At 45.5% G+C, this 13,927-nt stretch overlaps 2 protein-coding genes across 3 annotated transcripts in view; both read left to right on the top strand.

The window, feature by feature from the left end:
- The first annotated feature begins 1,026 nt into the window (after positions 1–1,026).
- LOC118384057 (RDS/peripherin-like protein xRDS35) lies at positions 1,027–6,262 on the top strand. Its single transcript, XM_052514008.1, has 6 exons — positions 1,027–1,869; positions 3,019–3,261; positions 3,559–3,746; positions 4,356–4,602; positions 4,745–4,906; positions 5,480–6,262. The coding sequence occupies exons 1-6, from the start codon at positions 1,720–1,722 to the stop codon at positions 5,540–5,542; spliced, it is 1,053 nt and encodes a 350-aa protein (XP_052369968.1). The 5' UTR covers positions 1,027–1,719; the 3' UTR covers positions 5,543–6,262.
- Positions 6,263–6,391: 129 nt separating this feature from the next.
- The window catches only part of LOC118373983 (girdin-like), a 63,992-nt gene continuing 56,456 nt past the window's right edge, over positions 6,392–13,927 (top strand). For both annotated transcript variants that reach the window (XM_052513988.1, XM_052513991.1), the window contains exons 1-3: positions 6,392–7,449; positions 12,758–12,906; positions 13,189–13,297. In XM_052513988.1, coding sequence (XP_052369948.1) covers positions 7,390–7,449; positions 12,758–12,906; positions 13,189–13,297 — 318 coding nt within the window. In that variant the 5' untranslated portion in view covers positions 6,392–7,389. The remainder of the gene's footprint in view (positions 7,450–12,757; positions 12,907–13,188; positions 13,298–13,927) is intronic.

Genomic DNA, 13,927 nt, shown 5'->3' on the forward strand with positions numbered 1-13,927 from the left:
GAAAAACATCAATCCAGCTGCTACCCACTGTGTTTTGGGCTATCATGTCACATGACCTAGATTTGAACCTTTATTTTAAGCCTTATCCAGAGATATTAATTACACCAACAATGAAAGTAATTGTCTGAGGATGCTGCTGCACCATCTGACATAAAAAGAAAAGTGGACAGTTTGATGAAAATGCTTTAAATAAAGGTTCAAATCCAGGTCATGTGACATGATTGTCCAAAACACAGGGTCCTACTTATGAATGCTATGCTGTACATCCTAATAAATTCTCTTAGCTAAAACTGAATAAAGTTGCTGTCATCCTCCCCAAATACTTTTCATGTTGTAGATCAATAAAAGGACTGATTCTAAAGATGTCTGACAAGGTTTCTTGATTTGTCTTTACTGAACATGACCCACTTCCGGTGTTAAGCCACCACTCTCTCTCCTATTCTAACCTACGCTGAACAAAAATATAAACGCAACATGCAACAATTTCAAAGAGTTTACTAAATTACAGGTCATATAAGGAAATTTAGTCAATTTAAAGAAATTCATTAGGCCCTAATCTATGGCATTCACATGACTGGGCAGAGGTGCAGCCACACCCACTGGGGAGCCAGCCCCAGCCAATCAGAATTCGTTTTTTCTTAGAAAGGGGCTTTATTATAGACAGAAATACGCCTCAGCACAACATTTGAGAGAAATAAGCCTTTTGTGCATATGGAACATTTCTGGGATTTTTTTTCTTCAGCTCATGAAACACTTTAATTTTGTTCAGTGTATGTATATCGCTCTCCCCCAGTCCCTCGGCCTGTAAGCGTTTATCCATCTCTCTCTATCTACCTGTATAAAATATAGCCCTGCCCCCCCTCCCAATCCTCTGTCTCAACTCCCTGTGAGTCTACCCGTCAAATCCAACCTGTAGGCCCAGAACAGGTTTGCTGATCAGACACTGGCCTGCTTTCCTATTGGTGCTCCTCTCCTAATAGGATCCCAAGGACTATGATGGGAGATTACCATATCCATACTGTACAATCGACATTGGCCAGTTAGTGTCCTCCACCATGGCCACAGCAGGAATTTAAGGATGCACCTTGACCACTCACAGACCACACCAGAGGGGTTCCATCCAAAACAAACTGGGTTTGTCATCGTCAGTTATTGTGTGAATCGAAGAGTCACTGTCGTGGTGCAACCATAACCTGATGATTTGAAGGATTATAGTTTTTCTGTCAAAAAAGGACGCGGATTATCAAATATCTATTAGATTCATTATTTTCTTGGCCTTCAGTTTTTGTCTCACAACTTCAATTGGATTACTACGGAGATTCCTAATATTTTCCTTTCTACGTGAACGTTTTGGATTATCGTCCCAACCTGAACCTGTCCTTCAACATCAGACAGGTCTCCCTTCTTATCTCAGCCCACAGGAACAACTTACAGGAGATCAACCTGATAATAACTCACCGACGCACCCTGGAAAGGCCAAGCCGTACCTGTCTGTCTAATACAACAACCTTTGCATAACCTACTCCTATGAATTGTAGTAGTCCACCTTATTTTTTGGCCCAGAACTTTCCTTCTTTGAACCTACCAATATTCTTTCCTCATCCTTCACTGCTATCTCTCTCTACCTGATTATCTCAACATCTCCTCCTTCTGTCCTTTTCTCTATCCTCTCGCACTTTCTCTCTCTGTGTGCTGTGTTGGTTGTTGTGAGCACCAGCCATGGTGCTGCTGAAGCTGCAGTTCCCCCTGCAGAGGCGTGTGCGTCTGGCCCAGGGTCTGTGGCTGCTGTCCTGGCTGGCCGTGCTGGCTGGGGCCTTCACCTTCTCCCTGGGAGTGTACCTCAAGACCGAGCTGCTCCGCAGGGCAGAGGTACTGGCTGGAACTATAACACACACACACACAAACTATAACACACACACACCTGTTCACACATGGCAAATTACACACACAACTGTTGTATTTCACACAGCACACACACGTGTCATGCTCACACATGACACACACACACACGTTTCTGGCACTCGGCACACACAACTGTCTGTGTCTACTGTTTCTGTGGTCTATCCTGGCTGGTTCCACTGTGTTATCTCTTAGTGTGGCGTCTGTCTCACACACCTTCACCTATCAAAGCTTCATTCACACTCGGCTGTCATTATGCAGTTGGCTTGAATTCGGACAAGCTTTGTGTGTATGTGTGGGGAAGGGGGGGGGGTGTATTGGTGTGTGGGGAAGGGGGTGTATTGGTGTGTGGGGAAGGGGGTGTATTGGTGTGTGGCTGTGTGTGGGGGAAGGGGGCGTATTGGTGGGTGGCTGTGTGTGTGTGTGGGCGGGGGGGTAAGGGGGGCATATTGGTGTGTAGTTGTGTGTATGTATGTGGCTGTGTTCATGACTCATGCTGTGTATGGATTGTATGTATGAAGGGAGGGAGGGAGAGGGGTTGGTCGAAGCTTCACACACGCCGTAACCTATCACTCAGATATGTAGGGTGCACCGGTACAGTGTATCTCCAATGAACCATTGACTACGGGTGGCTTCAATCTGGGGCTTTTCAAAAAGGAAACATTGTTTTTCGGTGCCTCCGCTGGTGACAAACGCCGAGCTTCAACGCTCATTGATTTTCTGGATCTGACAAGTTGTTACATGTTACATGAATGTTACTGAAAAAGAACAACAACATTCCTGAACTCAATAACACCAATACAACAGAAATAACAGACAAATGATGTAGTTGATTGCACTTTACCTACAGTGTCATAGTACTGAAGTGGATATAGTGGAGCACTAGAAGTAGTTATGTAGGGTGCTGACTCTGACTCATATTGCCTTAGATGAACGTACATAAATGGAAACATCATCATGGAATGGTACATGGCAGAACATATCTTCTGGTGCTTAGCTCTGTAATGTAACATAGATAGATTGTTTAGATGTAGTTTATTACTGCGTTGTAACTAGTATATTGCCTTTGTTATAACTGGTATAGTAAAGTGACCCTAGGTTTGACCTTTGACCCTCCAGGTGATGGACAACACAGAGATCCACGTGGTGCCTAACATCTTGATGCTGGTGGGCTTGGTAACCATGGGGATCAACCTGTTTGCTGGGCGGGTGTGTCAGGACTCCCTGGACTCTGCCCGATTCCCTCCCTGGAAGCCCTTCCTGCTGCCCTGGTATGGCCTGGCCTGGATGGTGTGTGTCTGGTTGCTGTCTGCTGTGGTGCTCAGCTATGCCCTGCAGGGAAACCTCGAGGAGTCACTCAAGGTAAGGGCCTCTGGGATGGGATGAAGAAGCATGAGACAGTAAATGCCGAATAACATGACAATACTCGGGTCCTATCTCAATTAGTCTTTCTGTGATTCCTCGCATCCTATCTCCTCGCCTGCGCCACAACCGTATTGGAGGAAAAGGTCACGGTCCCCCCAACCCTCTTCAATTCATTTTGAGAAGAAGGCAAGGACATAAGAACTGAGGACTCCAGGAAAGATTAATTGAGAACAAAGCTTGGCTCCCATGAGTACTTCCTGGTCTTTTTATGACATCATCTCTGTCCAATCCCAGGTGGGCCTGAGGAACGGTATCCGGTTCTACCGGGACACGGACGTCCCGGGCCGCTGTTTCCAGAAGGAGACCATCGACAGGCTGCAAATGGAACTGCGTTGCTGCGGCAACACCAACTACAGAGACTGGTTCGAGGTGCAGTGGATCAGCAACAGATACCTGGACTTCACCTCTAAAGAAGTCAAAGAGTGAGAGATGGAGGAGGGGGAGAGGGGGATAGAAGGGGGAGGAATGGAGGGGGAGAGAGTGGGATGGAAGGGGAGAGAGGGGAATGGAGTTGGAGAGAGGGGGATGGGAGGAGAGAGGGGGATGAAGGGGGGAGAGAGGGGAATGGAGGGGTGGGATGGAGGGAGAGAAAGGGGGATGGAGGGGGAGGATAAGGAGTGAGGAAAGAGGGGGAGGAGGACAGGGAGCAAGGGGGGTGGAGTAGGGGGGGGTGGAGGAGAGGGAGTGAGAGAGAGGTGGGATGGATGGAGTAGGAAGAGGTGAGGGAGAGGGGAGTGCGAGAGGGGGATGTGGGAGGAGAAAAGGGAGTGCAAGAGGGGGGACAGAGAGAGTGCGAGGGGGGGACAGAGGGGGAGGAGGAGTGAGAGATGGGGGGGTGGAGAGGAGAGGTGAAGCCCACTAACCATAGTTGTCTGACTTATCTGAGGTGATGATGACTCACGTGATTTCCATACACCATGTCTCCAAGTGCCATCTCATAGATGTGTCATCCATCATTAAAGCCAGTGTCATTTATGTAAGGTAAAAATGTACAAGGAAAACGCTCAATCAAACCGTTAACTCCTCTCCAGTCGTGTGCGTAGCAACGTGGACGGTCGTTACCTGATGGATGGAGTCCCCTTCAGCTGCTGTAACCCCGGCTCCCCTCGGCCCTGTCTCCAGAACCACCTGACTGACAACACTGCCCACTACAACTATGAGCACCAGAGTGAGGAGCTGAACCTGTACACCCGCGGCTGCAGACAGGCGCTGGTCGACTACTACATGGGCCTCATGAACACCATCGGCCCCGGGATTCTGTCGGTCATCTCCGTGCAGGTATACATATACACAAACAGTAGTTTTCATTGGTGATTTTGTTACCATCAACCTCTACCCCTGTGATAAGGTGGCTTTAGATATACATTTTGTAACCTTGGCTTTGAGTTGAACCTTGACCCCTGTAACATCATCTCCACAGATATCAGTGTTGGTGAGCCTGCGGTACCTGCACACGTCTCTGGAGGGCGTGGACCCGGAGAACCCCGAAGCTGACAGCGAGGGCTACATCCTGGCGAAGGGGGTTAAGGAGACCCTGATGGATGTCAAGACCACTGTGTTCAAACTGCTGCAGTTCGGACAGGTAGTGAACTACAGTACCCATAATGCTCTGTGAAACATGTCAGGGGTGTGCTCAGGGATGTGGAACGCTCTAAATGTTGCAGATAGAAGGAGAATAAACAGAGATTAAAAAAATGCCCCTATTGGATCTGACTGACCAATCATAAAAATGTAGGATCTAAATTTGAGCCAGTTTGCTACAGCAGGAGAATAATCCTGCAGCAATAGGAAATGTAAATGATTATGTAGATTATAATTAATGGACATTTTTTGTAGGGGTTGATACATTTTTCGCAAATCAAGTCTGAAATTTCAAAGTGGAAATTACAAACTTTAGAAGCCTTTTTAAAACTCATACACCACAAGGTTGCATTTCATGCCGTGCAGGAAAATTCTCAGCAACAAAAGAGTAATAAAATGAAGATCCTACATCTGTACCTGTCCTACACAAAACATTTATATATCAACATTCTGTAACAATACATCCTCCTGACCAGACCGTCAGTGTTGTATGATGTACTACAGTACCCGCAATGCTTTGGGTAATGCATTTGGTTGTATCTCACTAACGTGTCCCGTCTCTTTATCAATACAGGTGGAGGCAGGTGACGAGGCAGAAGCTGGGGCGGACGGCGAGAAGGCAGCCACGTCCAGCTAGATGAAAGATAATATGTAACAATATATGGGTTTGAGAAGGGGATTGAGGCTGTATTGTCATGTGACCTCATGATGGTCTTGCCTGTGACCAGGCTAATGTTTGGCTAGCTAGCGCTCTGTGTTGGGTTTGACACAGGCACTGATCTTTTTGGCTTGATTTATACTGCAACAATGGATGAGCACTAAAATACATAGGGAATCTTATGTTATCATTAATCTTATTTTATCATGCTCCGCACAGACTAGACATGACAAGTTCTAACAATCCATAGTTTTTTTTTTTAACTTGACAGAATTTGGAATGATAATCTTTAAAACAATGTTGAGTCCTGTTGCTCCTGATGGACAATACATCAAGTATTGCGGGGGAGGGTGATGGTTCATGTGGTCAAGAACAAACAAAGTCAAACTACTGAAAAGCACCCAAGAACACACACATACATTTTGTAAATATTCAAAAACAATATTCACATACTGGTACATGAGTAAATGAAAAATCACACACACGGAAATAAACTGATGTTCTGATTTTGGATTTGGATCAGACAAAATCTAAAACACACAGGTAATAACGTAAAAATACAAACATTCACCCAGTGTGAAGAAGGCCTACAGTCAATTGAATACTGGCCTGGCTATAGAGTTTGTTAACCCACTGCTAAGTAACATGTGAAATTGGCATCTGGCATTGAATATATTAAAGTTAGTTGCTTTTAATGGATTTGCGGAGTTGAGTCTTTTTGTACTAGATAAACATTCAACTGAATTGGGTTATTTCAGTTCACCCAGAGGTATAGGATGATGGTGTGTGTAATGACTGAAAGTGATGCCAGTGATACTGTAGGCCTAGGCTACTGTAGGTTTATGACGGTATGGAGAGGAGTGACTGTACAATGTAATCTGGGCTGCCAGGTATACTAGGACAGCTCTCATAACACCTTCATAATCCTATATAGCTAATCCATATGCTTACTGCTACAACAGTTCTCTGCACAGCAACAGGAACACTCGGGATGTATGACTATCAAACATACCTCAACAATGGACAGGGTTAGGAGAAAGTTCACGTCAAAGTGTGGTCATGTAGAAAATTGTAATTAAATTTCCATTGTGTTTTGACAAAAAAAAAATGTCGCTTGTATTATAAACGTGCACTATCTTATACATAGCAAACATGTTTTAATTTGTAGTGGCTGTTTATTTTTGTTTCTTTGTCAAATGGTTAATTCACTCTGATCTGTGTTTTACGACAATGTTCATTCAACAGCTTTATTTTACAAGTAGGATGTTCATAGATAGTAGACTACCGACCTTTCACCATAATTCCACCAGGGTTCGCCATTGCATTTCACCTGAAAGCGCAACGAACGCCTGTCCTACTGAATTGACCATTTCGAACTTGTTTATAGTATATCTTGATCAATCGGATGCATAGGCTACAAACAACTGAATAAGTGAATTGTAATATAAACATTGTTACAAACGTCTAGGCAAGGAACCCCAGTGCGCACAAAGTAGTCGAATATTTTCCATCCATCTCAAACCACCTACTCATTTGTCATTGAGCGACTTTCTTTTCTGGAAACAAAGTCGCTGGTAAAGGTGGTGATTGTTCCGGGTAGAGGCCTAAAGCACTAATGAAATGTGTTCGTTAACAAATTCCGGTGTGGTTTTGCAATGTGCTTACCACCAGCACTAACTGAAAAAGTGAGATAGAGGAAGAGAGAGGGAGGGGAACTGAAATGACGAACACAATGGATTTAGTATTTAGTAAAATTGCTTTAATAATGTAGGATATATTTTATTTATATTTTTTTATAGAGGTTTGTAAATTATTTATGCGACACCATGGACTCTAACATAATGGACATTCTAGAAGAATTCATGGAAAGTGCGTTGGTGACTTGGGTATGTGTCAAAGCTTATTTAAATCACTTTCAGATGCTATAGTAGTTGACCTAGATATACGTGATGATGATAGTCTTTTATAACATATAAAAACACATAGCCTATTGCTGTTGTTTTGCTTTTATGGAGTATCAATACATACAAATCCTGTAAATAAACGACGTGTAAATTTAAAAACACTTATGAGATTATGCATTTTGTAAATAAAGTATAACTCTTTTACAAAAGTTATAACAACACGGATGGGTTGAACTTGAATCAGACGTAAATGCTTGTCATAACTTTTGTCATAACAGCAAACAACACTTAGTTCTCAAACTTCTCCTTTTCACAGCTTTCTCTACAATGGCTCATAGAATGTATCTTGTTGTTTTACCTTATATCTGTGACTTCCTATTCCCTTTCTTATTTATTTCTCAGTAAAATATGACCATCTCGGGTTTCATTGATCTACACCACAGATTCCAGATAGCAGTTTTCTCTGTTTGCAGTGATCCCCATGTGGTCTCCATATACATTATTTAGGTTGTACAGTGCCTTCGGAATGTGTTCAGTCCCCTTGACTTTTACCGCATTTTGTTACGTTACAGCCGTATTCTAAAATGGAATAAGTTGTTTTTCCCCCTCATCAATCTACTCACAATACCCCACAATGACAAAGCAAAAACAGGTTTTTAGAAATTCTTACTAATTTATTCAAAATCCAAAACCCATTTACGTAAGTATTCAGACCGAGTCTTCTTGGGTATGACACTACAAGCTTGGCACATCTGTATTTGGGGAGTTTCTCCCATTCTTCTTTGCAGACCTTCTCAGCTCTGTCAGATTGGACGGGGAGCGTTGCTGCACAGCTATTTCCAGGTCTCTCCAGAGATGTTCGATCGGGTTTAAGTCATGGCTCTAGCTGGGCCACTCAAGGACATTCAGAGACTTGTCCCGAAGCATTTACATTTTTACATTTAAGTCATCTAGCAGACGCTGTTATCCAGAGCGACTTACAAATTGGTGCATTCACCTTATGACATCCAGTGGAACAGCCACTTTACAATAGTGCATCTAAATCTTTTAAGGGGGGTGAGAAGGATTACTTTATCCTATCCTAGGTATTCCTTAAAGAGGTGGGGTTTCAGGTGTCTCCGGAAGGTGGTGATTGACTCCGCTGTCCTGGCGTCGTGAGGGAGTGTGTTCCACCATTGGGGAGCCAGAGCAGCGAACAGTTTTGACTGGGCTGAGCGGGAACTGTACTTCCTCAGTGGTAGGGAGGCGAGCAGGCCAGAGGTGGATGAACGCAGTGCCCTTGTTTGGGTGTAGGGCCTGATCAGAGCCTGAAGGTACTGAGGTGCCGTTCCCCTCACAGCTCCGTAGGCAAGCACCATGGTCTTGTAGCGGATGCGAGCTTCAACTGGAAGCCAGTGGAGAGAGCGGAGGAGCGGGGTGACGTGAGAGAACTTGGGAAGGTTGAACACCAGACGGGCTGCGGCGTTCTGGATGAGTTGTAGGGGTTTAATGGCACAGGCAGGGAGCCCAGCCAACAGCGAGTTGCAGTAATCCAGACGGGAGATGACAAGTGCCTGGATTAGGACCTGCGCCGCTTCCTGTGTGAGGCAGGGTCGTACTCTGCGGATGTTGTAGAGCATGAACCTACAGGAACGGGCCACCGCCTTGATGTTAGTTGAGAACGACAGGGTGTTGTCCAGGATCACACCAAGGTTCTTAGCGCTCTGGGAGGAGGACACAATGGAGTTGTCAACCGTGATGGCGAGATCATGGAACGGGCAGTCCTTCCCCGGGAGGAAGAGCAGCTCCGTCTTGCCGAGGTTCAGCTTGAGGTGGTGATCCGTCATCCACACTGATATGTCTGCCAGACATGCAGAGATGCGATTCGCCACCTGGTCATCAGAAGGGGGAAAGGAGAAGATTAATTGTGTGTCGTCTGCATAGCAATGATAGGAGAGACCATGTGAGGTTATGACAGAGCCAAGTGACTTGGTGTATAGCGAGAATAGGAGAGGGCCTAGAACAGAGCCCTGGGGGACACCAGTGGTGAGAGCGCGTGGTGAGGAGACAGATTCTCGCCACGCCACCTGGTAGGAGCGACCTGTCAGGTAGGACGCAATCCAAGCGTGGGCCGCGCCGGAGATGCCCAACTCGGAGAGGGTGGAGAGGAGGATCTGATGGTTCACAGTATCGAAGGCAGCCGATAGGTCTAGAAGGATGAGAGCAGAGGAGAGAGAGTTAGCTTTAGCGGTGCGGAGCGCCTCCGTGATACAGAGAAGAGCAGTCTCAGTTGAATGACTAGTCTTGAAACCTGACTGATTTGGATCAAGAAGGTCATTCTGAGAGAGATAGCGGGAGAGCTGGCCAAGGACGGCACGTTCAAGAGTTTTGGAGAGAAAAGAAAGAAGGGATACTGGTCTGTAGTTGTTGACATCGGAGGGATCGAGTGTAGGTTTTTCAGAAGGGGTGCAACTCTCGCTCTCTTGAAGACGGAAGGGACGTAGCCAGCGGTCAGGGATGAGTTGATGAGCGAGGTGAGGTAAGGGAGAAGGTCTCCGGAAATGGTCTGGAGAAGAGAGGAGGGGATAGGGTCGAGCGGGCAGGTTGTTGGGCGGCCGGCCGTCACAAGACGCGAGATTTCATCTGGAGAGAGAGGGGAGAAAGAGGTCAGAGCACAGGGTAGGGCAGTGTGAGCAGAACCAGCGGTGTCGTTTGACTTAGCAAACGAGGATTGGATGTCGTCGACCTTCTTTTCAAAATGGTTGACAAAGTCATCTGCAGAGAGGGAGGAGGGGGGGGAGGGGGAGGAGGATTCAGGAGGGAGGAGAAGGTGGCAAAGAGCTTCCTAGGGTTAGAGGCAGCCACTCGTGTGTTGTCTTGGCTGTGTGCTTAGGGTCATTGTCCTGTTGGAAGGTGAACCTTTGCCCCAATCTGAGGTCCTGAGCGCTCTGGAGTAGGTTTTTTATCGAGGATCTCTTTGTACTTTGCTCTGTTCATCCTTGCCTCGACCCTGACTAGTCTCCCTGCCACTAAAAAACATCCCCACAGAATGATACTGCCACCACCATGCTTCACTGTAGGGGTAGTGCCAGGTTTCCTCCAGACGTGACACTTGGCATTCAGGCCAAAGAGTTCAATCTTGGTTTCAGACCAGAGGATCTTGCTTCTCATGGTCAGAGTTTTTAGGTGCCTTTTGGCAAACTCCAAGCGGGCTGTCATGTGCCTTTTTACTGAGGTGTAGCTTCTGTCTTGCCACTCCACCATAAAGGCCTGATTGGTGGAGTGCTGCAGAGATGGTTGTCCTTCTGGAATGTTCTCCCATCTCCACAGAGGAACTCTGGAGCTCTGTCAGAGTGACCATTAGGTTCTTAGTCACCTCCCTGACCAAGGCCCTTCTCCCCCGATTGCTCAGTTTGGCCAGGCAGCCAGCTTTAGGAAGAGTAAAACATCTTCCATTTAAGAATGATGGAGGCCACTGTGTTCTTGGGGACCTTCAGAATTGTTTTGGTACCCTTCCCTAGATCTGTGCCTCGACACATTCCTGTCTCTGAGCTCTATGGAAAATTCCTTTGCCCTCATTGCTTGGTTTTTGCTCTGACATGCACTGTCAATTGTGGGACCTTTTATAGGCAGCTGTGTGCCTTTCCAAATCATATCCAATCAATTGAATTTACCACAGTTGTACTCCAATCAAATTGAATAAACATCTCAAGGGCGATCAATGGAAACAGGATGCACCTGAGTTCAATTTCGAGTCTCAAAGCAAAGGGTCTGATTAATTATTTAAATAAGGTATCTGTATTTCATTTTTAATATATTTGTAAACATTTCAAAATACCTGTTTTCGTTTGTCATTATGTTGTATTGTGTGTAGATTGATGAGGATTTTTATTTATTTAATCCATTTTAGAATGAGGCTGTAACGTAACAAAATGTGGAAAAAGTCAAGGGATCTGAATAGTTTCCGAAGGCACCGTTTATTGTGTTTCTATAGAATTTAGGGCTCGATTCAATCCGTAGCGCAGAATATCTATGTTGTGGCGCGGTTCACATTTAAAGGTAATTTCCAATTGAGCCAATGTACACTACATGACCAAAAGTATGCTCGTCAAACTCATTCCAAAATCTCATTCCAAAATCATGTTTATTAATATGGAGTTGGTCCCCCCTTTGCTGCTATAACAGCCTCCACTCTTCTGGGAAGGATTTCCACTAGATGTTGGAACATTGCTGTGAGGTCGAGCACTTATGTTGGGCGATTAGGCCTGGCTCGCAGTCTGCGTTCCAATTCATCCCCAAGGTGTTCGATGGGGTTGAGGTCAGGCCTCTGTGCAAGCCAGTCAAGTTCATCCACACCGATCTTGACAAACTGTTGCCATAAAGTTGTAAGCACAGAATCGTCTAGAATGTCATTGTAGGCCGTAGCATTAAGATTTCCCTTCACTGGAACGAAGGGGCCTAGACCGAAGCATGAAAAACAGCCCCAGGCCATTATTCCTCCTCCACCAAACTTTACAGCATTGGGGCACATAGTGTTTTCCTGGCATCCGACAAACCCAGATTCTTCCGTCGGACTGCCAGATGGGGAAGTCGTAATTCATTACTCCAGAGAACGTGTTCCCACTGCTCCAGAGTCCAATGTCGTGGAGCTTTACACCACTCCAGCTGACACTTGGCATTGTGCATGGTGATCTTAGGCTTGTGTGCAGTGCGGCTGCTCAGCCATGGAAACCCATTTCATGAAGCTCCCGATGAACAGTTCTTGTGCTGACGTTGCTTCCAGAGACAGTTTAGAACTCTGTAGTGAGTGTTGCAACCGAGGACAGACCATTTCTACGTGCTTCAGCACTCGGCGGTCCTATTCTGTGAGCTTGTGTGGTGTACCACTTTGCGGCTGAGCCTTTGTTGTGCCTAGACGTTTCCACTTCACAATAACAGCTCTTGCAGTTGACCGGGGCAGCTCCAGCAGGGCAGAAATTTGACAAACTGACTTTTTGGAAAGATAGCTTCTGATGACGGAGCAATGTTAAAAGTTACTAAGCTCTTCAGTAAGGCCATTCTACTGCCAATGTTTGTCTATGGAGATTACATGGCTGTGTGCTAAATTTTATACACCTGTCAGCAATGGGTGTGGCTAAAATAGCCAAAACCACTCATTTGAAGGGGCGTCCACATGCTTTTGTATATATAGTGTATACAGCGTTTACTGTGAATGCAGTCTCCGCAACATTAATTGTTGATCGCGCTATGAAACGGATCTTCACCGCTACGGATTGAATTAAAGGCCCTAATAGGATGCCCCCTCCCTCAGGTACAGCTCTTTGATGGTGTAGTGGACAGGGAGGAGAATGTCATGCTCTTCAACCAGTACATGGAGGTGAACTCCAAGTCCCAGAATTCCCATGACCGCTACCTGAGGCTGACCAATGGGATCTTTCTCAACGAGGTCATGAGGGTCATGTAAGTTCACACCTTTGCACAGGCCTCAAATGTCACAAGCAGGAAGTACACATTCCATAGCATGGAATGTGTACTGAAGGATTCAATGTAATACATTTATTTTACTTTACCTGATCAAAGGTATTATAGCTGGTGAAATACTGGGCTGGGATAGTTACCTCTGCTAAGAGGTGAGAGCTTTTATGGCACAAGTAGACGTGCACACTGGCTCAATCCCCACTCTGTCTGTCTGTCTGTCTGTCTGTCTGTCTGTCTGTCTGTCTGTCTGTCTGTCATTCCCAGAGACCCCAACCCCAAGCTGGAGCATTTGTACCGCAGTGGGAGAGATGACCAGATGCTCCGAGTCCAGAACTTCTCCATCCTCAACCGACACCTCAGGGCCTTCTACCAGGTATTGGTATTTGTGTCATGATTTTGTTTGATACACAATCACATCTCAGAGTAATTTACCACACAAGGTCCAGACTTGAGCCTAGAGAGACATCCAGGAAAATCTCTGCGAGAAATGAACTTTAGTCCAATACAACGTACAAAACACACAAAAACATGAGTCTTCATTGTTTGAGTTCCTGCTTTTGATAAGTCATTCAAACCCTCTGAACAGTGGAGCATCATGGGAGGGACACCAGCAAGTTTCAAATAATATTCTGGGATTTATTCAGAAATGTTTTGGATACAATTTATTGACAGGACTGTTTGTCATGACAACAATTCCGTCTTGTCTGATGTTGCTACGATGTCATTTTGTTTTTTGTGGTTTCACTTCTTGGTTCGTGTTTCCTGGTCACACTGGCAGGACTGTGAAACCTTAAACCACCAGCAGCTTGTGGTCACTCTGCAGCCTAATTTCTCTCTACCAGGGCTTGTGTCTGAGAACTAAATATAGTCATCGTACTACGTTGAAACATACATGAACAAATTGGTCTACTTTCCCCTCTGATGTCATCTGCGTTTATATTCTAAACTGAACTAAACTGGAAGGTTTTGTCATTTCAATGTTGATTTGAATACAGTAACTGCA

Source organism: Oncorhynchus keta, chromosome 4, assembly GCF_023373465.1.
Source record: "Oncorhynchus keta strain PuntledgeMale-10-30-2019 chromosome 4, Oket_V2, whole genome shotgun sequence".
In the NCBI taxonomy this organism is placed as follows: Eukaryota; Metazoa; Chordata; class Actinopteri; order Salmoniformes; family Salmonidae; genus Oncorhynchus; species Oncorhynchus keta.

Bases quoted from the DNA above. Each gene is read 5' to 3' on its own strand.
- LOC118384057 (XM_052514008.1), top strand. From the start codon at position 1,720: ATGGTGCTGCTGAAGCTGCAGTTCCCCCTGCAGAGGCGTGTGCGTCTG. The intron at 1,870-3,018 runs GTACTGGCTGGA...TTGACCCTCCAG, and splicing joins AGCTGCTCCGCAGGGCAGAG to GTGATGGACAACACAGAGAT. The intron at 3,262-3,558 runs GTAAGGGCCTCT...GTCCAATCCCAG, and splicing joins ACCTCGAGGAGTCACTCAAG to GTGGGCCTGAGGAACGGTAT.